At 28.5% G+C, this 26,047-nt stretch overlaps 1 protein-coding gene across 4 annotated transcripts in view; it reads left to right on the plus strand.

The window, feature by feature from the left end:
* The window catches only part of LOC117179886 (GTPase-activating protein skywalker), a 55,881-nt gene extending 36,930 nt beyond the window's left edge, over window positions 1-18,951 (plus strand). For 2 of the 4 annotated variants that reach the window (XM_033372075.1, XM_033372072.1), the window contains 4 exons: window positions 3,331-3,417; window positions 6,163-6,321; window positions 9,085-9,314; window positions 16,822-18,951. In XM_033372075.1, the coding sequence (XP_033227966.1) occupies window positions 3,331-3,417; window positions 6,163-6,321; window positions 9,085-9,314; window positions 16,822-16,963 (618 nt within the window). In that variant the 3' untranslated portion in view covers window positions 16,964-18,951. The remainder of the gene's footprint in view (window positions 1-3,330; window positions 3,418-6,162; window positions 6,322-9,084; window positions 9,315-16,821) is intronic. The other 2 variants (XM_033372073.1, XM_033372074.1) reach the window with 1 other exon arrangement.
* Window positions 18,952-26,047: the final 7,096 nt, after the last annotated feature.

Below are 26,047 nucleotides of genomic sequence, written 5' to 3' on the forward strand. Positions count from 1 at the left end.
TATTTGTCAACATACTCTCCTTTTAGGTCGATACAGCGAGTACAACGATCTTCTAACTTTTTGATACCGTCCGAACAGTACTCGATCGGAAGGCCTCCAAAATACGCCTCAGTTTCAGCTATGAGCTCCTCATTTGAGTAAAAACGCTTACCGGTGAGCCATCTCTTCAGGTTAGGGAACAAGTAATAGTCGCTGGGGGCCAGGTCTGGTGAATACGGTGGCTGAGGAACCAATTCGAAACCGATTTCATGCAATTTTGCTTCTGCAACTAAGCATGAATGAACAGGCGCATTGTCGTGATGATAAAGCGGTTTTTTCTTCTTCAAATGCGGTCGTTTTTCGGTGATTTCGATTTTCAATCGGTCCAATAATGATGAAAAGTATGCTCCGGTTATGGTTTTACCTTTTTCAAAATAGTCCACGAATATTATGCCATGTGCATCCTAAAATACGGAGGCCATAACCTTTCCGACCCATTGTTACGTTTTTGGACGCTTTGGACGCTTTGGATCACTTTGGCCCGGTGGAACCCACTTTTTTGCCTGTTGCGTTGACTCAGGAGTGTAGTAGTGGATCCAGGTTTCATCCATGGTTATGAATCGGCGCAAAAACTCAGTCGGCTTACGCGAAAATAATGCCAAATTCTGCTGGGAAGTTTTCACACGAATTCGTTTTTGGTCCACTGTGAGCAAACGCGGCACCCATCGCGCGCAGAGCTTCTTCATGCCCAAAACTGAATGCACGATATTGCCCACACGTTCCAATGATATGCCTACAGCATTAGCTACCTCTCTCAATTTCACTTTGGGCTCGTACGGCCACAACGAAATTCGGTAAACCACTTATGAATCGTTCCAATTGACGGTGCAGAGTCCGGGTAATACTTATCCAGCTTGGCCTTGGTCTCGGATATCGTTTTCTTGCGTAAATATACATGGCTGAAGTTTTGACAGGCGTCATTTGAAGGATCAAGCTCGACGAAAATGGTTCACATTAGTGAATACTAATGCCATCTCTTAGAATTTTCAGGTACTTATCAGACTGCCTAGTATTGGTACGATACTATCCGTCGACACTTTTTTTTTAGTCGGACGAATAGTTCTTTATAATTCAGACTCTCATCTGGTAAATATTCTAAAAATTAAAAAAAAACTGCAAAATGCACTACCAACGGATAGTATCGGACTATTAACTGGGTAACCTATTAAAAAGTTAACCTTTACTTTGAAATGTGATAGCGCCGTCCAGAATATCGATAACAATTTTTTTAACCTTTGGATGGTTTATTAAATACTGAATTATCTTAACTGCATTTTAAATTATTTGGCTTTGTTTTACAAAATTTCAAATCAATAAATTTATTTTCCTAACTCCTGTCAAGAGTTGAAATTCAAGTACAAAATTCCTAGAAAATCGGAACGACGAGTTCTTCATATTCCAGCCACTCTGATAATAAATTTTATTATGATTAAAAAAAATAATAAATGCAATACCGTCAGATGTTATTGGATCATCAATCGGATGTACTATTAAAAAATTAGCCCTGACTTCGAAAGGTGATAGTTCCGTCCAGAGTCACTGGCGGCCTGAGTACCCAGGGGTGCGGCCGGTTATTAATTTTTTAATAACAAAATAATTTATTTATGGAAGGCGAACTCTTTAAATTATAAAAACAAGACAGTCAATACCATTTATATAATGAATTGTAATAATATTTTAATAATAATATAATAATGTAATAATATAAATTGATTGAAATTGAGCTTAAACGTAACAATTACTAAAATAATTAAATACGCCCGATAATTAGCCGAGATTTTGTAATAAATTAAATGAGTTGCCTCCTTTCATATTTGTGAGCGGAAATGAAGTCATACTTTTCACATAAATAAGTTGATCTGGAAACTCCCTCAAGGTACGTATAGGCGCCATCGAAAGTTAACATATGTAAAAAATCGATATATTAGCGTGCGCCCATAAAAAATGCATTCAGTTGCCCTATACATTTTTAATCAATAAAGATATTTTGGATTGCTTCAGAAACAAATGAATTTAAAATTCCGTAATACAGTTGATGACAAGAATATTCCTTTCACTTTTACTGTTTTAATATGAATAATTTATTATTGATTTAAAAAATATTTTCATTAATAGAATCCAAAACATGCATTATAGAATTTCTTAGGGATAATATGGGTGACAAGAAATTGGAGGACACTTTTTACATTACTGGTATTACTTATGGGAGTACAAGTGTAAATCTTGGACATTATTGGATATTCTTTTCACTATTTCCATTGTAATCTAACATTGATTTATTTGTTTAAACAATATAATCGTTTTAGGGCGCCTTTGCACGGCTTAGGGGGCGGCAACTAAGGGGGTGGGCAGCCGGGGTAACCCTGGCTGCGCCCCCATGCCAGTCCGCCACTATCCAGAGTATAGATAAAATTATTTTTTGTAGGCCTTCTGAAAGCTTATTAAATTCTGCGTTAAATGAGGCTTAGTTGAAGTAATTTGGCCAAATTACTTTAACTAAGGATCATTTAAAGCAGAATTATATAAGCTTTTCGACGTATCAAAACAAATATATTTATCTTTTTTCTGGAAGACGCGATCACCTTTGAAAGTCAAAGTTTACAGATTCTTTTATTCGCACGACGAGTTCCTCACATTTTAGACACTTAGCCAATACATTTTATTCCGATTAAAAAAAAGAAGTGAAAAGTAGACTCTCATCTTATAGTATTGGATCATCAACTGTGTGTACTATTAAAACTTAGCTTTGAATTTCAAAGTTGATAGCGCCGTCCAGAATTCAGATAAAAAATAGTTTTTTAAGCCTTTAAAAGGCTTATTAAATTCTGCTTCAAACGATTTATTTTTGTCTTTCTCGTTTAACGCAGAATTTAATCAGATTTTTAACGATTTAAAACCAATTTTTAATCTTAATTCTGAACGCTGCTATCACCTTTCAAAGTCAAGGACCTACACACAGTGGGTCATCCGATTAGCGTTCCGAGACTATCCGTAGATAGTGTAATCCAACGCAATTTTCCAAAATCGGTGGTGGTTGTATGGTTGTCGATTGAAATGGTGTAAATCGGCATTTTGAAATTCCCCGATAAAAATAAATTTCCATTCAATCGATTCTTTTTGACTGGGTAGTCGCCTGTAATTATTGTTGTCCTATTGAGATTTATCGGTCTCAAAAGAAAGGCTTATTTGGTAAAAATGAAAGGAGCATGCAATTGAAATTGACGGCTCCATGTTGTCTTGTGTTTTGCTGCGTTTCTGGAATGATGACGGATTTAATGGTGGTCGGTGTAGGGTGCACACAGTCCTGGACCCCGCGCTCTCTCAATGGGTGTTTACCCCATACAAAGCATTCGATCTCAGATTCTAGATATGAATGATGTAAGTACTCAAGGTGGACTAATTCTGTAAATATGAAATTGGGTATTTGTAGGTCGTTCGTTCGTTCGTTCGTTCGTTCGTCGTACCTGTGGCATGTCCATTGTCCATTCTGCTCCGCCTGAACAGTTATTTTCGATTATCCAGTGGGCTATTTTCGTTATTTTATTCCAAACCCCATTTTTTATTCCTAACTCGTAAAAGCTTTCAGTTTTAATGAGATTTTTTCAGGGTGGCTGCAGGTCAGGAAAAACCTGGAAATCAGAAAAGAGCCAGGGAATTTTGTTGTTAAAGAAAAGTAATGGATTTTGAAGAAAAAAAAATGGCAAGAATCAAGGATTTTCTTTAAGAAGCATTTTAAGTAACTTCAGAATAATCAGGACTGCTATACAGTCACTTTTAGTCCATTTTTTTCTTTAAGCAGTTTTTAAAGATAAAGTCAGTGGTCACTTTTGTTTCAATAAAATTAACCGTGAGTTGACCACTATGGAATTTAGGTATATACCTGTTTTTGAATTTTCTTAATTTAAAAAATATATATTTTGGGATGTGTTCAAAGATTCGAAGAAATTTTTAATAAATTTCAATAGTTTGTAGGGATTTCAAAGCTGTTTGAAGAATGTAGGGTATTTTTAAAAATTTCAAAGGATTTTTTAAAATAGATTTTTATCATTTAAAGGGATTCTAAAGGATTTCTAAGTTTTTATGTTTTCTTTTTTTAATGCGTTTTTAAAATTTGAAGGTCTTTCAAAAGATTTCAAAGGATTGGAAATTTTTAGGGTATTGCAGGGCATTTATAAGAAATTAAAAAATGTTCAATTAATTTACAAGGATTTAAATGATTTATTTTACAATTACAAGGTATAATCAAAAGATTTTGAAAGATTTCAAAGAATATTAGGATAACCAAAAATCCCAGAAATTATCAAGAGTTTTAAAAAGTTTCATAAAATGTTTAACAATTGGAAATATTGTATGGTACTTTTAAAAATTCCAGTTATTCCAAAGGATTTTCGAGATTTTAGTTTTTTTTTGTTTTAATTCCAAAGAATTTTCAAGTTTAAAAAAATTGCAATGGATTTCCAAAAATTCTAAAGATATTAGAGCTTTAAAATATATCAAAGATTTTCAAAAGCTTTAAAAGATTTTACCCTAACTTTTAAAATTCCAAAGGATTTTCAAGAGATTAATAGTTTTTCAAGTTATTTCAAAGGATTTTAATGTAATTACAAAATTTCTATTGATTTCAGTAATTTAATGGGATTTTAAAGGATTTTAAATCTCTCAGGGTATTTTTAAAAGATTTAAACAATTTGAAGTGAATCCGATGGATTTTCAAGATGTAAAAAAAATTTAATTACAAAGTATTTTCAAGAGTTTACAATTTTTTCAAAGGACTTCACAAGATTTTCTCAATTTTAGGGTATTTTTAAAACTCCAAGGAATGCTCAAGAACTTCAATGTCAAGGGATTTCAAAGATTTTCAAGATCTTAGGGTAGTTAACAAAATTTCCAGAAATTATCGAGAGCTTTAAAAATATTCAAAATCTTTCAAAATATTTTAAACAATTTAATATATATTTTATTTTAAATTCAAGGATATTTAAATTTAATTCATCTTGGATACCTTAAATTCCTCTAAATTACTCCTGAGAATTATAAATTGTTTCATTTCATTTATAAATAAAATATAAAATATAAAAAGTTAGTCAGGGAAAAGTCATTGAATTTTGAAAATGAAGTTTTGCGGCCACCCTGTTCTTCATTATTAATATTAACTAATACCGCCATTCTTCGCTTCCGGATGTAACGCAAATTTGTCGAATTATTGATTAATTGATTAATCTTTAAAAAGTAGGCAATGATTTTTTTCAGATGCCTTAATTATAATTTTACGTTGTATTATTTATTATTCCTGCTTTTCGTAAGATGTGGGTTGAATTTTTGGTAGATTCTTTATTTACGAGTAGACGTATTTTAAAGTTGATAGTTTGCACCATTACTAATTCAGAGTTTATCTTGGCTAATGTTAATAACTACGAAGTAGAAAATGGAAAAAGTTTGACCCAGATTCCCGTATTTTTTCAGCACGTTATCTTTTTTTTTATTTACTGTCTTCTTTGTAATTTTTCGTTCTTTTATAAATCATATGCTTAATTACTGTCTAGACTTTAACTCATTTTCATTGCAAAATCATTATTTCCTTGTTTGGTATCTTATTTTTTCACTGCATCTTGATATCCTGAGCCTGAAAACTTATTTTGATATTCACTGCATGAGGAATGCATTTGCAAAAACCAATTTTTTGTATAATAACTGTATGTATGTACATATATTCTTTCAGCTTTTGATTATCCAAATTTGAAACTTGATTAAATTTTTATTTAAAAAAAGAGTATTATTTTTAATTACACTCTTAATCATTGTTGATCGACTTTGCATGAATTATGCTGAATATTTTTCAATTCGTTTAGACTTATTTTTTGGTAAATCTGACTAAATATTTGATTTGGGACAAATCACACATTTTAATCGCTGTTAAAGTCAGACGATACATAAAATGATTAAGTCAAAGCAATATATATATTTTTGCAACTTGTTTCAGAAATTTATGCTGAAGCGCATGATCTGTCTGGATTATTTAATTGTTGTTTTCAAGCAGTTATAAATAGTCGTTGTTGAGATTGAAATAACGAGAGATTAAACTCGTAAGTCTTAATTATTCAACTGTCGTGTTTCTTTCCACAGTTGTTCACACTTTGGTCGTGGCTGCCTGTTAGGATTACGATGTATCAACCGATTTTACTCTACACCACAGAAGAGCATGGCTGTTCACTCACGACTTTCTACGTCCGTGTTGAACAACATGAACCAACTCTTTTAATGATCAAAACTTGCAACAACGAGGTGAGCTTTATTCGACCGTATTACTTTAATCCGATAGGAAATCTTTTTTTTAAATAATTAGGCGTATTTCTGTGTGGCCTATGACATATTATGACTTTGTGAAGCTCTTCACCTGGGGTGATTAGTAAAGATCGGAATTCCTTGATCCCCGGCAGTATAATGAGATCATAACCGATTTGGTTTTGGATTTTCCTTAATGAAATAATAATAAATAAGAATAGAAAACGAACGCAGCTTTTAAATTAAACAATACCATTATTATTATAGTTAGAGTGAAAATATATCTTTATCGGAAAATAAGGATGCACCAAACCTAAAACAATTTAATTTTAGGTGCGCCATTTGAAAAACAAGATTGTTACAAAATGCAGTTTCGAAATTCCCTAACTTTCCCTGTCTTTTCCCTGAGCAATTTTTCATTTTTCCTGACCATTATACATTTTCCTTCAGGTTCAGTTTTCAACCCAAGAAATTAAGTTTCTACCAAATTGATCCATTTTTAACCATGAAGTAGCTTACAACCTAAAATGGCATAGTTATATTTTTAGTTTAAAAATTAATTTTAAATGATAAAAATGGATTTTTAAACAAAATAGTTAAATTTTTAACCAAAGAAATGAATTGTCAACCAAAAGATATGAATTTGCAAACATAAAAATTTAACCAAAAAAAAGACAAAAATTGCAATGAATGTATACTTCATTGCAATTTAATTATAAGTAAATTTTTAATTAAAAAAAAATTCAACAAAATAGTTAAATTTTCAACCAAAGAAATTAATTGTCAACGAAAAAATTAATTTTTGACCATAAAGATTAATATTCTACCTCAAAAGATGAATTTTTAATAAAATAGTTTTATTTTGAACCAAAGAAATGAATTTTCAACTAAAATGAGGAATCTTTAACGACAAAATTAATTTTCTACCAAAAAAGACAAATTTTCAACGAAAAATTATACATTTCAACCCAAAATGGTATATTTATAATTAAAGTTAAAGATTTAATTCTAAAACTTAAAAAATTAATTTTCAAAGAAGTAATTATATTTTCACCCAAAGAAATAAAGGATCAACCAGAAAGATGAATTTTTAACCAAAAAGATTAATATTCTATCACAAAAGACGTGGCTTCAACTAAATAATTATTTTTTTAACCAAAGGAATAAATTTTCAATTATATTGATAAATTTTCGACCAGAAAGATGGATTTTTAACAATGAAGATTAATGTTCTACCAAAAAAGAAGAATTCTCAACAAAATATATGAATTTTCAAGTAAAAATGATCCATATTGAACCAAAAATGAAATAGTCAAATTTTTAGTTAAACAATTAATTTTCAACCAATTAAAAATTAATTTTCGACCAAAAAGGGAGGTTTTAATTTAAATGATGAATCATAAACCAACAGATTGAAATTTAAAAAAAAGTAGTTCTGTTTTAAACTAAGTAGAATTTTCTACGAACAATGTAATATTAGATATTTCAGCCAAAAAATATTTTACTATTAAACCCAAAACAGTTGAATTCAACCGAAGGAGACGAATATTTAACAAACGAAAACCAAATCAAAAATACAAATTTTCAACCAAGAAAGATGTTTCAGTAAATAAAGAAAGAAAATTTTATAAAAATGTGGAATTTTCATGCCAAAAATACGAGATTTCTACAAAATAGTTGAATTTTTAACAAAACAGTTCATATTTGAATATATATTTTCAAAAAATCGATTCAATTTTTAACCAAAACGATTGATTTTTTGTTGTTTTCAACAAAATTTTTGAATTTTTAACAAAATAATAAAATTTTGTGTTCAATCCCTAAGTTTATGAATATTACACAAATGACTCTTTCGATGTCAAAATTTTTATTTGAATAATTGATTACAATGTGTACAATATGTTAATTATTTCAAATACTCTTTCGAACTTTCAATTTTGTTAGGAAATTCGATTTTTCCTTTATTTTTGAAGAGCGCTAGAAAATCAGGACACGTTTTGATGCATTTTTTAATAATAATTTGATAAATCGAACGATGTAAAACCCAACGTATTTTAAAATTCCCAAACAATTATTGAACTACTTTGTTAAAAATTAACTTTTTGATTGTTTAAATATTCATGATTTTAATCGCAAATTTATCTTTTTTGTTGAAAATAAACTATTCTGTTGAAAATTCGTATTCGGTAAAAATTAATATTTGTCGGTGGAAAATGTTGTTTCCTTTTTGTTTTGTTTTTAGCTTGAAAATTAAATTTTTTTAAATTCTATTTCTTTCCAGTTAAAATATTAAGTTATTATATGTTTTGTTGAGAATTCATTTTTAGATGAAAAATCACCTATTTTTGGTTGAAGATTCATCTTTTCTGTTTGAAAATTCGACCAATTGGTTGAAAATTCAACAATTCCGTTAAATATTCAACCAGTTTCATGAAAATTCAATTATTTTGTTGAACATAAACTATTTTTTTAAAAGTCATCTTTTTCGGTCGAAAGTTCAACTGTTTTGTTGAAAATTCATCTTTTATTGTAGAAAATTGATCTTGTTAATTTAAAATAAATAAATTTGACATTGACATGGATTTATCCTGTTTATATAAGATTCTTTGTTAAAAATGTTACAAAATTGGAATATTGGTCTTTAAACATTAATGATCAGGAAAAATGAGAAATTAGTCAGTGAAAAATGCGGAAAAAGTCAGGGAATTTTTGAAAATAAGTTTTCAACCTTTCTGTAATAATGCTTCGATTTTTTTATTCAAGGTATTTGGGGCTTACTGTTCCACAAGATGGTGCGAGAGAAATTTGAAGGACGACAAAGGTCAGAGGCAAGCATATTTTGGGACGGGAGAAACATTCCTGTTTAGTTTGTATCCAGAACGAGCCAAGTATCCCTGGGTAGGGATGGACTCATCCCATAACGATTCTCGAGTACATCACTCAGCGGAACTATTTATGGCTGCCGACGCAAAAATGATCACAATTGGCGGAGGGTAAGTTTAGATTTAGCAAAATTTCTCAATATCTAAGTACGAATCCTTTAAAAGTGTCAAATTCTGACTCTACCTGAAAAACTTCGAATTGTCAGGGAATTTTTATATACCTGAAAAAACCTGGATATGTTCGAGATTTTTCTTTCTTAAGTCAGGGAATATTTTCGAGAACGTGCTTAGTTTTTTTTTTATTATTGTAACATAAAATTAAATAAGAATGATCCTTAATTTTTAAAAGTAACTTTATATTACTGTATTTAACTATTTGGTTGATTTTTTTTGCAAATTAATTTTTTGTAACTGAAAATTTAACTGTTGCGTTTTTGGTTAAAAATTGATCGTTTCAATTCGAAAATTCATGTCTCTTGTTGAAAATTTGTTCTTTGTGGTAAAAAATTAATCTCCTTAATAGTGAAAATCGATCTGTTTGCTTTAAAATTCAACAATTAGTTTGGAATTTATTCTCTCTTGGCTGAAAAATCTTTCATACATGGAGATAAATTTCAAGAGATTAATTCACGAAAGCGCGTGATTTTAGAGCTACAATTTTTACGTGCTTTAAAGTCTCGCACTTTAAAGTCTCGCATTTTTTGGTACAATTCAAACTCTCATCTTTTTTCGAATGAAAATTTAATACTTGGTTATAAGTAAAACTCTTTTGTCAAAAATTAATTTTTGTGGCTGAAGATTCATCAGTTTTCTTGAAAATTCGTTTTTTCTTTAACTGAAATTTAATTTTTTTATTGAAAATTTAACTATTTCAGTTGAAACTTCAACTCTTTTGTTGACAAGTTTTTTTCCCTTAAAAATGGATTTTTTTTAAGCCAGAATATAACTATTCCAGTGGAATATTCCATCATTTTAGCTAAAAAATGTTCTCTTTGGTTGAACATTCCTTTTTTTAACTAAAAATTTTACTTCAATTTTTCGTTATAAAATTATCCTCTTTAATTGGAAATTGCTCTACTGATAAAAAATAATCTTCTTGGTTGAATATTAATCTTTTTGTTGTTTTTTTTTTGTATGAAAATTAATTATTTTAATTGAAAGTGTAACGATTCAAGTGGAATATTGCATCATTTTAGGTGGAAATTAATCTCTGGTTGAAATTATTATTTTTTTACCTATAAATTAATTCCTTTAAAAAAGATTAAATTTCTGATTGATAATTTATCTTTTCTTAGTGAAAGATTGATGTACTTTGTTGAAAATCCGTATTTTTTGGTAAAAATTATTCTTCTTAGTTTTAAAATTAATCTTTTTGCTTGAAAATTCAACTATTCCAAAAGATTAATAATTTTAGTTGACAATTCCTTTTTCAGAATCCAACGATCGAACGATCAAATTTGGACAAGCACCATAAAATGATCCTAATTAAATTTGAAGAAAAAAAGATAATATTTTTCTTAAAAAAAAGGAAAGAAAAATGTGAAGGCAACCAACCAAATCCTCTTTCTTTACTTTTTTCTTTCGTCTTTATTACTTTTATTATTATCAAATCACAATAAAAAACATTTGTAACAAAAATAATCACCAACGTTTCGGCATTCATAAAGCACCCTTACCAAGCCAAACGAAATTTGAGCAGGCAGGAATAGCAACGAAACCACGTCGTTGGATTCTTCGTTTTATTTTTAAGAATTCTGCACATTAACTTGAAAATTAATTATTTAAACTGAAAATTCAACTATTCCAGTTTTGGTTAAAAATTTATCTTTTTTTAGTTCAAAATTCAATTAATTATTTGAAATCGTCTCATTTAGTTGAGCATTCATGTATTTTGTTGAAAAATCGTCTTTTCTGGTCGAAAATGATTACTTTTTTGTTAGAAAATTAATATTCCTTTTTAAAAATGCAAGTATTGTAGTTAAACATTCATTTTTTTAGTTGACAAGTCATCTTTTTGGTTGAAAATAAGACTACTTGTTTAAAAGTTAAACTCTTTTGTTAAAAATGTATGTTCTAGGTTTAATATTTATCTATTCTACTCGAAGATTCATTATTTTAGTTGAAAATTTATCACTCTGGTTGAAAATTTTGTTGTTGTTGTGAAAAGTTAATTTTTTCACTGAAAATTGCACTATTCCATTTTTGCTTGACAATTTATCTTTCCTAATTAAAAGTTCATATATTTGGTTGAATATTCGTTTTTTTGTTTTGTAGAAATTGATCTTCTGGGTTGTAAATTGATTTTTTTGGTTGAAAATTCCACTATTCGAGTTAAAGATTCATCTTTTTGGTTTAAAATTTATTTATTCCAGTCTAAGATTCATCATTAAAGTAAAAAATTCATCAGTTTGGTTTAAAATCTATTTTTTATTAATAATTTAACCAATACATTTTTTGTTAAAAATTGATCTTTTTTTAGTTCAAAACTCAACTATTTGGTTGAGAATTTGTCTTTTGCAGTTGAAAATTCATGTATTTTGTTAAAAAATATCTTTTTTGGTAGAAAATTAATTTTCGTGTTAAAAAATTCATCTTTTTGGTTGAAAATGAAAAAATTCCACTTAAATACTTATTATTTTAGTTGAAAATTTATCGGTTTGGTTATATTCTTGGTTGAAAATTCACATGTTTAATTTAAAATTCATCTGTTTCAGTTGAAGAATCATCTTTTTAGTTGAAAATTCATCACTTTGGTGGAAAATTTGTTTTGTGTGTGTGTGTGTGTGTGTGTGTGTAAGATTATTTTTTTTAGCTGAAAAGTTATCTATTCCATTTTTGCCTGAAAACATTTTTTAGTTCAAAATTCAACGATTTGGTTTGAAATTGATTTTTTACTGGAAAATTCAACTATTTAGTTGAAAATTTATGTATATAATTGAAAAATCTTCATTTTTGGTAGAAAATTTATTTATTTTGTTAAAAATGCAATGTGTTTACGTAAAAAGGTAGGAATTTGAAGCGATTTAAACTAAATTTAATAAATAAATAAAAATAAAAATTTGTTTGAATTATCATTGAAATTCATGAACTTTAGAGATAAATAAAAGAAAGAATTATGTTTTTAGTACTATTTAACTATATAATTACTAGATTGTGATAATATATTGAAGAATATGTTTTAATATAATTTGTCAAAGCTTTATAAACGCAACTATATACATATTTCCAGTCGATTGTTTAAAAAATGTGAAATATTGGAACTGCTTCATACTATACAAAATTATAACCCGAAGACAACTTAAGATACCTGGACAAATCCCGAAATTGTCAGGGAATTTCTTTCCATATTTTATACTTTATACTTTCCATGTAATAAGATTAACGAAAATAAGACATCCGCCATCTCAAAAATCCAAATTTCAAAATATTCCAGGGGATTTCTAAAAATTTCACAAGATTTCAAAAGATTGCAAAGAATTTGAAAGATTTTTAAATGATTTCAGCGATTTTATAGGGTTTTCTAAGCTTTTAGAGTAGTATTTTAAAATATACCAAGGGATTTTAGACAATTCCAAAGATTTTGAGGAATTTTAAGATATTTAAAAAAAGAATGTGAACATTTTTGAAAACATTCTGAGAAGTTTCAAATTTCAAGATAATTTTTGGAATTTCAAAGTATTTTAAGTAATTTATCAGGGATCTTATCAGCCATATGCAATTTTATAGAACCGGCAAAGGCTTTCAAAATTTCAAAGATTTTAATAGATTTCAGTGGATTAGAAAGATTTTAGGGGATTTTACAGGATTCCAAGAAATTTCAAGAGATTCACAAAGTTCAAGGAATTTTAAAGGGTTATCAAAGGATTTCAAGAGATTTCAGGAAATTTTAAAGAATGTCTAGAGAACTTTAGGGAGTAAATGCCATTTATCAAAAGATTTCTAGGGATTACACAAGAATGAAGAGATTTTATACATTTTTAAGAATTTCGAAGAATTTCGTAGGATTATAGACAATTTCAAGATATCGCAACTAAGGAATTTCAAATGATTGCGTAAGATTTAAGAAAATTTAAAACATTTGAAAGGTTTCAAGGAAGTTTGAAATATTTTAGGGATTCATATGATTTCAAAAGAAATTAAAAGATTCCATAACATGTTAAGGAATTTATATATATTTCAAGGGACTTATAAAAATTATAGAGTTTTCCAGAAATTTCATAAGATTGCAACAGAATTCAAGGGTTTTTAATTGATATCAGTGGATTCGAACGGATTTTAAAGATTTCGAGGGATTTAAAAAAAGATTGACAAGTTTTCCATGAATTTTTAGAGGATTTCAAAGCTTCAAGGGTACTTTAAAAGGTTTGAAAGGATTTCGCGCGACATTATTTGAGATTTATATTGTGTATCAGATTTTAAAAAAGTTAATCCTTCAATTTAATTTTTATGAAATAGTTAACCCTTAAATTTAATATTTAAAAAATTACATGACATATTCGAATTTATCAATAATTGAGTTCGAAGCCTGTAAAAAATTCAGAATCTCATCCATTTTTTCCCGCAGAAAAGTCTTAGTTATTTTTTGTTGTTGTACAGAATTCGTCTCTTTTAATTAAAAATTCAACTATTTTTTTGAAAATTTTATTATTTTTCGTAGAAATCAACTATTGTGTTAAAAAATCAACCTTTTGGTTGAAAATTCAATTGTTATGTTGAACATTCGTATTTTTAGATAGAAAATTTGTACTTTTGGTTTGGAAATTCGTCTTTTTTGATTAAAAATAAACTGTTTTGTTAAAAATTCTAGTGTCTTCTGAAAAAGTCATCTTTTTGGCTTGAAAATTCAACTATTTGGTTTTAAATAAATTTTTTTCGGTTAAAGTTTAACCTTTTTGTTAACCCAACGTTTGGTTGAAATTTACACTAATGCTAACTATTTTTTTAAAGAGGCAGCTATTTTGTTCAAATAAAAAATTCAACTGTTTTCCTTTTTTGTTGAAAAATCAACTGTTTTGTATAAAATTCGTCTTTTTTTATAAAAAAAATTCATACTTTTTGGTTTGGATGTCTTTTTTAATGGTTCAAAAGAAAAAAAACTTTTTTGTTGAGAATTCAATTGTTTCATAAAAACTTTGTCTTTTTTACTTGAAAATTCAACTCTGTGGTTGGAAACACAAACTTTTTGTTAAATTTGAATTTTTTATTGTTTGAAAATTTCCCCATTCGATAAAAAGTTCATCTGTTTTGTTAGACATTCATCTTGTTGGAAAGCAAATTCGTTCTTTTTGAATAAAATTTCATATTTTAATGGTAGAACAGGCATTTTTCTTGGTTGAAAATTAACTTTCTCACGGAAAATGGATATTTTCGGGTTTAAAATTTACAATTTTATTTTCGAAAAAAAATTTAAACTTTTTTAATTGAAAATTATTATTTGGTAAAAAATGTATTTGTTCTGTTAAAAAATCAACTATTTGATTGAGAATTGAACTATTTCGTTGAAAATTTAACTATTTTGTAGGAAATTTAACTGTTTGGTTGAAAATTCAACTGTTTTGGTGGTTGAAAATTCAACTATTTGTTTGAAAATTGACTTTTTATTTTCGTATTCAGGAATCGGTCTTTTGGCTTTAAAAATCAACTATTTGTTTGAAAATTAACTTTTTTCTTGACTATTGATATTTTTGGGTTGAAAATGATATATTTTTTTTATTTAACATTCAACTATGGTGGTTAAAAATTGAACTATTTTTTGAGGAAATTCAACTATTTTGTTAAAAATTCAACTGTATGTTCAAAAATTAACTTTTTTATTGGAAATTCAATTGTTTTGTTGAAAATTCGTTTTTTTTTTTAAATAATTGATCCCTTTTGGTTGACAATTCAACTATATTGTTAAAAATTCGTATTTTTTGGTCGAATTAAATTGTTTTTGATTTAAAATAAAAACCCTTTAGGTTGAAATGCAAATCATTAATTTTTTCGTTGAGAATTCATATTTTTTAGTTGAAACTTTAACCACTTGATTGCGAGTGGAACAACTTTTTAAAAATTAATTTTTTTGGCTGACTATTTATCTTTTTACTAAAAAATCCAAAATTTTCGTTTAATATTTAACTATTGGGTTGAAATTTTTTTGTCTGTTAAAAATGTGTCTCTTTAGCTAAAAACTTAACTACTCTACTTTTTTAAATGATCTTAGTTAATAATTGAAATATTTGCTTTAAAATACATGTATTTGGTTAAAAATTCATCTATCTTGTTGAAAATGCAATATATTTTCATGCAATTTACCTGGATATATTTTATTTTAAAATATATATTCCCCTATTATCGTGAAAAATTACCCTATTTTCCCAATTTTGAGAGCATTGTGGGCTGTAAAGTCTTGTAATAGCTATAGTTTATTAGATGAGAGTAGTCGAAGAGTGGAATTGCCTTTAATTTTACAACTTAACTTTTATTTATTTTGTGAACCATATCAAGCAATGCCTGATAGCTGGTTCATCCAGCACAATTTTTATACAATATATCTTATGCAATTGGGAATGGTGGTCTACCATTTCGCCACATGGTGCCGAAAATTGGAACTAGAAAGAGTAGGTACAATTTTAAACATGTATTTTAATTTTTGCATAAAAGTGTTTTTACGATTGTTTTGTGAAGTATAAAATAATGATTGAATACTAAAAACAAATATTCATCAAAAACAAATAGTTTTAGAACGAATTTCCATCTTATACATTGAAAAAACACATTTTTGTGAAATAGGTTTTTTAATGAAATACAATTATTTCATTATTTCATGTGAGTTTCAATGCATTTGAGGCGTAAATAAACTTGATATTAATGCATGTAGCAGCAAATGTTATACATGTTATGCCAAGAATACGAATAATAGACGACTGGAATTTAAATACGAATTCTAACCTAACTTCTAGATCAGATTTTTAAATAGTAAATATTTCATGTGTAAATTAATAAAAATTTACGTTGAGTTCATTTTTGCTTCAGAATAAATCCATTTCAGTTTATAATCTTTTGAAAATCACAATAAAGAGAACAATAATTGTTTTTTTTTTTAGAAAAATATTTCTGTCAAAAAGTGTGGATTTTCACTGTATAATATGTAAATTCCATCTAAAACGCTTTGTTTCCGAAAAAGACTTATTTTGATTATCCAATAAATACTTTAAATTTTACCAAAAAATAAATGGTTAAAATACTTTTATGGACAAATTAAAATGCATCTTTAAAATCGTGCCTATTCTTTCAAGTTCGAATTTTTGTCACCAGGTGGCGTATGGCAGTTTAACGATTCCAACTATAGCTTATTTTTTATCTTATCTTTAAAATTCAATAATCTTCACTTATCCTCTAAATCGCACAATTTTCCTTTCTACGAAAAAAACAGGTTTTTATAATTCTATAAGTTATTTCCGTCTATCAACATGTTACTCTTTTATATTTTGCACAAATTCGCAAATCGTCTGACTTTCTCTAATCTCTTTCGGTAGATTATTAAAAATTGTAATACTGCAGTTGGCAACTTGACAACTGTCTGCGACGGTCTTGTACCCTTTTTCACTAATTAGCCCAAAACTTGTGATAATTGCAGCGATGGTCAGGCGATATGGATGGACGAGAACATAAGGTTCGGCAAAACCGATCGCTGCTCAACATTCAACAATCCACCACTTTGTGCCAGCGGTGACTTCGAGATCAGAGTGCTAGAAGTCTATGGATTCGCCGGTGCCTAAAACCTGGAATTGTTAGGTATGTGACCAACAGCCATGTAGCAACTTTCTATCGTCGCCAAACCATAAATAGCGAGCGACTGATACTCAGATTATGTATTCTCGTGTGTAAATATACAAAGTAACGATTTCTGTTACGCGTGACTACTCCACCAATCAACCTGTCACATCACAACCACATTAGCTTGCAAAAACTTCAACTTTACATACTTTTATCCCGAAAAACGTATCACTTCTTAGGCAGATAGACAAAAGAATTTTTCAAAGGCCTAGACAATTTTCTACGCATTCTTCCCCAACCCCCCTCCCCCCCACCCGCACCCTGAAAAAAAGAGAAAAACTATAGAAGAAATCATAATCGCAGTGGGAAAATTTTGACAATAATCCAAGTCGCGCACCAAGTCGTAGCGAACGAACAATTTACACAAATACTTAACTTTAATCGGACCAGAAGTATCGTCACGCATCTGTATATATTTATTTAATGATTTGATATCGTTATAGTGCGAATCCCCGTCGATGTTTGTATAAATGTTTTGTTTCGTAACATTTATTTAATTTAGCACTGTTACTCCCTTAGCTTTAATCTTTAATCCATCGTTAGAGAGTTTGTTTTTATAATTATATATAAAGTATAATATAACACACGATCTGTATATATTATAAATATGGAGTATTGAATAATGAATATTAAATATGAGATATGAAATATTAAGTATTAAATACTTAGATGTTAGACTCGGTTCAATTGTGATTGGCAGCCGATGCTGTGTTAGAAGATCGAGTAAAGCAGTCCTCGTGATCACAAATCTATTATCGATCTATTTGTCTCTTCAATGTCGTGCGTGAATGTGGCTGATGCATGGATTCTTCTTTGAATCCGAAACATTTGTTAGTCCACGTTTCTATGTGATCTTGGTCTGCATCATATTAACGCTAATAACTCTTTTTTCCTCCCTTAACGACCAAAGATAATTATTATTTTTCTTTCTGTATTTTTTTTTCTTTCTTTAAATCATGTTTCTCACTTTTCTGCGATTACTGTTTCCGACTTGTACAAGGTGGCTGGACCCACTTTAAGTGCGCGAAATTGACAGTATGTAAGATTTTTTCAAGCGCGATTTAATGTATATCGATTAACGCTTATTGTTGAGTGCACTGTGTGCACTCTTCATCGAGGCGTGTTCGATATTGTACAAAGTACATTCGGTATATTATGCCATTAGATTCTATTGCTTAGGAGTAAGATGCTGCGATTTTCCGCTAACGAGTCCCATGCATATCAGTCTGCAACTGTCCGACTCAAGAGAAATTTTCCAAATAGTGAAGCTACTTATTACTGGTATAAAGACAAATCATTCTGCTGTTTTTTTTTAAATTTTTTTTCCGCAAGGCTTTCGAATTCGAGTGATTTCCATTTCGTATACTTGTAAATTCGGAAACTTCTTTTTTTTATCAATGTAAGAGGCTTCCAAGATTGGTATGTTTCTAAATTGAAAAGCTTCTAAATTATAACCAACTTCTCCTCACGCAACTGAGCGCCCTTAGGACTGCTACTGCCGATCCTTGCCAGATCAATCAAGAATAAAATATGAAACATAATTTTTTTTTATATTCGAAATCTACGATATAGGAAAATTTGGATAAATGTAGGAAAATTCAGTTGGAAATGGCCTAATTTTCAGTTAAAATTACGGAAAAATTTCGATAATACATCTTATATAAAAATTTACCCTTTTTTTAGCGATTACCAAATATTTTAAACGAAATTGTGGCATCGCTAAAAAAAGTCAATTTATTGTATTACAGGGTGTCTACCTTATCTGGAAAACCTGGAAAACCTCGAATTGTCAGAGAATTTGTGTCATATTAAAGTGTTTAACACTGATTGTTCATTTGTAAAAGTAGCTTTATATTACTGTATTCAGCTATTTTGTTGATAATTCCCTCTTTTTTAAAAATTCTTTTATTTTGTATTAAAAATGTTAATCGTCTTTCAAATATCAACTAATACATTTTTCATTCTGGTTTCATCTTTTATGAATGAAGATTTATTTATTTGGTTGAGAATTACTCATTTATTCAAAATTAATTTCTTGTTCTTAAAGATTCTTTTAATTAATCATTCATCTCCTCGGTTGAAACATGAGCTGTTTTGTTGAAAATGTGTTTTTTCTTTAGCTGAAAATTAATTTTTTCATGGAAAATTGTACTATTCCAGTTGCCACTTTAACTATTTTGTTCAATTTTTTTTTATTAATTAATTTTTTTACTAGAAATATAACTATTAAATATTTAATTGGTAAATATTCTTATTTTGATTATTAGTAGAAATTAATCTTCTGGGTTGAAAACTAAGCTTTTTTTGAAAATTTAATTATTCTAGTTCAATGCTCATCATTTTAGTTGAAAATTCATCACTCTGTTTGAAAATGTAACTATTTAAAAAAAAAAAAGTTTCGTTTTTGCTGTAAATTAGTTTTTTTACCGGAAAAATGCAACTATTGTAAGAGAAAATTAAATCCTCTCAGTTGAAAATTCATCTCTTTGTTTAAACATTAATTTCTTATTGAAAATTAAACTATTCAATTGTTGATTGAAAATTTATCTTTGTAATTCAAAATTCATGTATTTTCTATTAAATTCGTCTTCTTTGGTAAAAACTTGATTTTTTTAGTTGAAAATTCATCTTTTTAGTTGAAAATAAAACTACTTAGGTCGAAATTGTACTCATCTAAAAAAATCATCCGTTCCAGATAAAAATTCATCATTATAGTTGAAAAATTCATTAGTTTCGTTAAAAATTGAATTATTTGATCGAAAATTGGTATTTTTAGTTTAAAATTCAACTTTGTTGTTAAAAATTCATTTTTTTCTTTGAAATCATCTTTCTCGGTAGTTAAAAATAAAACAACCTGGTTGAAAGTTAAATTAAGCTTGCTTTAAAAATAAATATATTTTTTTTGTGGAAAATTAATTTGTAACTGAAAACCTGAAAATTCAGTTTTTGGTTGAAAACTGATATTTTTTAGTTACAAATTCAGCTATTTGTTTGAAAATTCAACTATTTGGTAAACAATTCATCTATCTTTTTGAAAATCCAAGTTTCTACCTGAATTTTAAGTATAAGTGGATAAGATAAAAATTCAGGAAATTATTATTTATTTAATTTATCGTGCTGAAATATTCAAGAATATATTGTAATATTCAATAAAGTCCTAGAAACTAAACAACAAAAATTTATAATAAACTCCCAAAAAATATACTTGAAAAAACTTGAGATACCTGGAAAAAACGTAGAATTGTCAGGGATTTTTTTTCCAGAACTTTTTCCTCCGAACATGTTTCACAAAATTAAGACAGAAATTTGTAATAATGCACATATTCTAATTTTCAACTTATTAGGGCAAGTAAAATACCGCTGGAATCGCCAAAAATCGTAGATTTCAATAGTAATATTTTTAAATTCTTAATTACAAGATTAAAATATTTTGTGTTTCGTATTTTATTCCTCATTAATTCTGGCAAGTGCCGACGGCAGCAGTCTGGTGGTCCCTCAACTGCATGAGGGGCCATCTCTGTCGGCAACTGGGGTTCTTTGTACTTCATGAGGAATAAAATACGAAAAATAAAAAATTCTTAATTTTGCCGTTAGTAATTTTTAAATATTATATTCTAAATCTACGTTTTTCTGGTTATTCCGACGATTTCAATTTATAAAGTCAAGTTGCATATCGTTAGAATCGCGAAAAAACGTAAGATTCCGAATATAATATTTAAAAATTACCAATTGCAAAATAAAAATATGTTACGTTTCGTATCATATTCCTTAATAAGGCTGACAAGGGCCGGTGGCCACAGTCTGCTGGTCCCCAAACCGCGTAAGTAGAAATTGGGCTCAAAGAAGCCATTCCTTTTTAATTGATTAGAAAGAATTTATGATTTTCTAATTTGTCACAATAATTTGTATTTCGTTGTACAGTCGTGGCATTTAATGTGAATTCTCTACCTGCGATTGATAGTTCTTCCCTGCTGTGATGCGAGTCACGATGGGTAATATCCCCGTTAGTGTAACAAAGACGACGAAACGCGTTATATGGTGCATACGTAAATTTAAGAACTAAGTATAGTAGTTAAACATAAATAATATATTATATCAAACGTATATCAGATAAATATTGTTGATATATTTCAAGACAAACGTACCTTCTCGAATGCAGTGTGGAGTGCCTATAAAAGTGTGAAAAACAGTAATTTTTTTTTCATTTGAACTAAATCAAGAAGAGAATTAGAGTTAGGGATGTGCAAAAAGCTCGAAACAAGATCGAATCGAGTTAACTTAAAAATACTTGTCTTTTGTCATTATTAGAATCAGTCTCGGGCTTTGGAACTTTGATCCAACTCTCGGAACTTGACAAAAAGTTTCGAGTTTTTTGCGCCCGCCTAATTAGAGGAATAAGGAAATAAAGACGTACGATTACCGAAGTAATCATATCTTATGATTGATTCTCGTTTCACGTGTATTGATCTTCTGGGACTGATGTGATTCAAGCCGTACCAACTGCTAGTGCTAGGAACTTTCTTTTAAGTTCAAGCCATATGACGATTATCGAAATACTTGTAAAAGAATAAGTACATACGCGTATGATCTCATGTAATGGTGGATATTTAAGCAAACGACTTTTGTAGTCGATATATGACTGTAGATTTGTAATAATCTTTGCTGGAAATTTTACAATTTTATCCAAAGCCATGCATCAAGTGGGAAATGAATTCCTTCAGGCCTATAAGCGAAAAATCGACGAAAGTATTTTCTTCGTGTTATCGAAATGCACCGATGACTTACCAGATGCTCATCAGTCAATTATTCAGCGTTAAGTGTACTTGGTATTTGTGGATTTCTAGAGGTTTTTCGGAAAACTAATTTTGCAGGGCTCGGATCTTGTATCAATTTTAAACATAATGATACTTTTAAACTTGAGATTTAAAACTGGATAAATTGTGCTATTTCAATTGAGAACATTAATAATTGAATAATTTCTCATGAAAGCTTTGTTCTTTGAAATTTTTCAATTAATAGCGTTTGGAATGGATCAATTTCTAATTTAGTGAATCCATATTCAAAGCTCTAATTTTTTTTTTTAATTGAAAGCTTTAACAGTTGGACATTTTTAAGTCGAAAACGTTTAAAATCTATTAATTTCAAATTCACTTACAGTCTTCACATTCTTTCCCCTTTTCTCGTTGCTTACCCTTTTTCTGTGTTTTTTTTTCAATCTTAAATGCGAACTAAATTAATAGAACCGAATAGAAAATCCAACTATTTTTTTGGTTGAAAGTTCTTTTTTTTAATTCGACTATTTGGTTTGAAGTTGAATTATTTTGTTGAAAATTCAACTATTTTTTTAAAAAGTTATCTTTCTTGGTCGAAAATTTAACTGTTTTGTTGAACATTCGCCTTTTGAAAGAGAAAATTCATCCTTCTTGATTAAAAATTTCTCTTTTGTGTTAAAAAAATCCTTTTTTGGTTGGAAATAATTTTTTTTTGTCTAAAATTCAACTCTCTTCTGAAGAAGTAGTCTTTTGCTTTGAAAATTCAACTATTTGGTTGAAAATTTAATTCTCCTGCTAAAAATTCAACTATTTTTTTTATACAAATGTTTTTTGGTCGAAAATGTAACTGTTTTCTTGAACATTCACCCTTTTCGAGGGGAAATTCATCCCTGATCTAACATTTTTCTTTTGTGGTAGAAAAGTCCTTTTTTGGTTGAAAATGTAATTCTCCTGTTAAAAACTCAACTATTTTGTTAAAAGTAATCTTTTTTTTGTGGAAAATTTAATTGTTTTGTTTAAAATTCGTTTTTTTAAAGAAATTAATCCTTTTTTATTGAAAATTCATCTTTTATGGTAGAAAAGTCCTTCGTTAGTTGAAGATGTATCTTTCTTGGTTGAAAATTATATTTTTTGTTAACCATTCAACTGTCTTTTAAAAAAGTCATCCTTTTATTTGAAATTTGGTCTTCTTTTAATTAAAAGTCCAACTATTTGATTGTAAATGCAATTTTTAAAAAAAAAAAATTGTTTAAATTAAAAATTCTACTATTTGGCAAAATATTCATCTTTCTTGGTTGAAAACGATCTATTTACTGTAAATTAAAATTTTCAGTCTAATAACTTCGATACTTTCTAATAAATGCATGTTTTTTGTTCAAAATTCAGTTTTGTTCAAAAGACATATTTTTTTTTTGTACAAAATTCAACGATTTCGTTGAGAATTCGTCTTTTTGAATAGAAAATTCGAACTTCTGGATTGAAAATTCATCTTTTGTGGTAAAACAGTTCCATTTTTTGTTTGAAAATAATCTTTTTTGTTGAAAATTGCACTTTTAAAGTTTAAAATTCAACTGTCTTAAAAGTTGATCTTTTTGCCTTGAAAATTGATCTATTTGTTTGATATTTAATCTTTTTTTTTAAATTTAAACCATTTTATTAGAAATTTCATCTATGTGGGTTGGAAATTCCAATATTTTTGATTGAAAATTATAATAATTTTTTCCAATTCAACTATTTGATTGGAAATTGATGTTTCTGGTCGACTTTTTAACTTGAAGGCTCAACTCTTCTGTTAGAAATTCGTCTTTGGATTTAAAATTCGTCTCTTTTTTGACAATTCCACTGCTTTGTTGAAAATGCAATATATTTTGTTTTGAAATCTATTAATTTATTTAAAGAATTTATTTTTTGGGCTGTGAGGGCTGAATTATTAAAAAGTTAATAATTTTTATTCGAACTATAAAGTTAATAATTTAAAGTAATTTCAAGTTTAAAGTGTTAAAAACGAATCTTCCTGAATTTTCAAATCAATGTAAGTGATAACTTAATCCCAGATTCAGAATCCTTTATTATTTAAAAAAAATGTTCTTTGTGCAAAGAATATTTGAAAACCAATGAGAATTATATACTCTATATTCCTAAAGAATTCAAGTTATTATTTCATTTATTCAGTATCTGATTGTGCTTTTTTCATTATCTTTAAAAATATTATGCGACTATTTGTTTAATATTTTCGAAAAAAATATTTTCTTGCGACTTTCTTTGTAATTGGATTCTACTTTTTTAAAGATTTGTATTCGATCCGAGCCCTGATTTCGTTTTGGTATTTATAATTTAATTTTGTATTGAATATAAGTTTGGATCTTGACTTTGGTAAGTCGGCGGATCTCGATTTCTAATCGTCGTAAAGCACTACACATTGCAACATAAAATTCGTATTTATTCTCAGAAAGTGTATATTTACGTGTTTAGATCGAGTGTTGTAGAATAGAGTTTAATCGTTTAAATTATTGCGAGCGTCAAAACGTCATGACAAGCGCAGGGCACTTTTATTGACAACACGTAGCTTATAAATCTATGATTTAGTTAAAACTTTGAGGAGCCAAGCGACAAAATCTTCTCTCGATAAACAAATTTTAGTTGTGCATTTAAAATGCCATTGTTAAAAATGATAATCATATCAAGTACGGTGAAACATCTAATCAGTCAATTACATTAGCCTGTTATACAATTCAAAATTAAATTATTTATTTAGTTAGACAATCGTTATTTATTTATATGATAATAATATATGACACATCATGACACTCGAGGAGTTGAGATTTGCAAAACATTTAATTTCCAAAATTATATGTTGATTCGATTCGAATCAGATGCAAATTTTTGTAGAATGGTAGCATAATTTATTTTTGCGAACAAAGTGGCGAGAATTGTTTCAATGGCTAATTATTCAAGGTTAAGACTCTTAAAATTAGTTGATAAGCTTTATATTGATAAAAAAAAATTGTTGACAATTTCCTAGTATAATGTAGGGCTTAAAGCTTTTTTGAAATACTTTCTATTTAATCTACTAGGAATCTATCTACTTTATTTTCGTAAATCTTTCTATTGCACGAGAGATCTTTTGCCAGCCTGGCTCCTCAAAAGTGTACACGATGCGAATGAAACAGCTCGTCAAGTTGTAATTGTTATGATGTACATCCATCTATCATACACGGAAATGTATGAATCGAAAAACGAAAGTATTATTATATATTATCCCTGAAAGATTTTTTTCATAAGCGCGAGAGTGTAGCCTAAAGGCAATCGCAAAGATTGTAAACTATATTATACGAGTACTAAAATATTGGAATGGAATGTTATTACGCTTTCCGTGTAAAACAAAATTAATGTTAATCTACCGCCAGTTATACTGTTTTCCAATCCAAGTTGTTGCCTGCCTATTATTATACATACCATATCATCGTCGTTGTCGTATAAAAGAATTGCAATTAAATAGAATTCTTGTTAAATAAACCTCTTCATTATTTACAGGTCCAAGATTGTACAGTTAACATTTTATTTTATTATTAATAGATATCCAGGCTGTCTACTCATCTGAGAAATATCGAAATGTTGGGGAATTTTTTCGAGGACGTGCTTACATTTTTTTAGAATTGTAGTATAAAATTTAACAATAATTATTCTTTATTTGTAAGAGTAACTTTATGCTACTGGATTAAAATATTTTGTTGAAAATTAATTTTTTGAACTGACAATTTAACTATTCTATTTTTGGTTAAGGGAGGCGACCCATGTAACACCTCAAAAATAAGGTTATATTTTGGAATTTTTAGGGGGATGCAGAATATAACGAATCTTCCCAAAACTTTTACTGTTTATTGAGGCACTATTGAACTAACAAATACATTTTTCTCAGCCATAATTATGCGTAACATTTTTAATTATAAGGGCAGATGTTGAACATGTTCAGCCGGGAGATTTGAAATTGCCCGCACTCTAGTTTCTCACAGGTTTGTCTGAAACGAAAAAACAAAAAAGTTTCTCGAAGTTGATATTCATAGCTTCTATGTGAACCAAAAAAAGTTAAAAAAAGAAACATTGTTGACAAAATGGCTTCCGTTTAAGAAAAAATTTTATTTTTACCCAAAACTTTGCATGAGAGGTTCACGCAGAAGACAATCATTTCAACTATATATGTATTCCAGGAAAACTCAATCAGTCAAATACTTTTTGAGTTATCTTCCTGGAAAT

The sequence above is a fragment of the Belonocnema kinseyi genome, chromosome 9 (assembly GCF_010883055.1).
Source record: "Belonocnema kinseyi isolate 2016_QV_RU_SX_M_011 chromosome 9, B_treatae_v1, whole genome shotgun sequence".
Lineage (NCBI taxonomy): Eukaryota > Metazoa > Arthropoda > Insecta > Hymenoptera > Cynipidae > Belonocnema > Belonocnema kinseyi.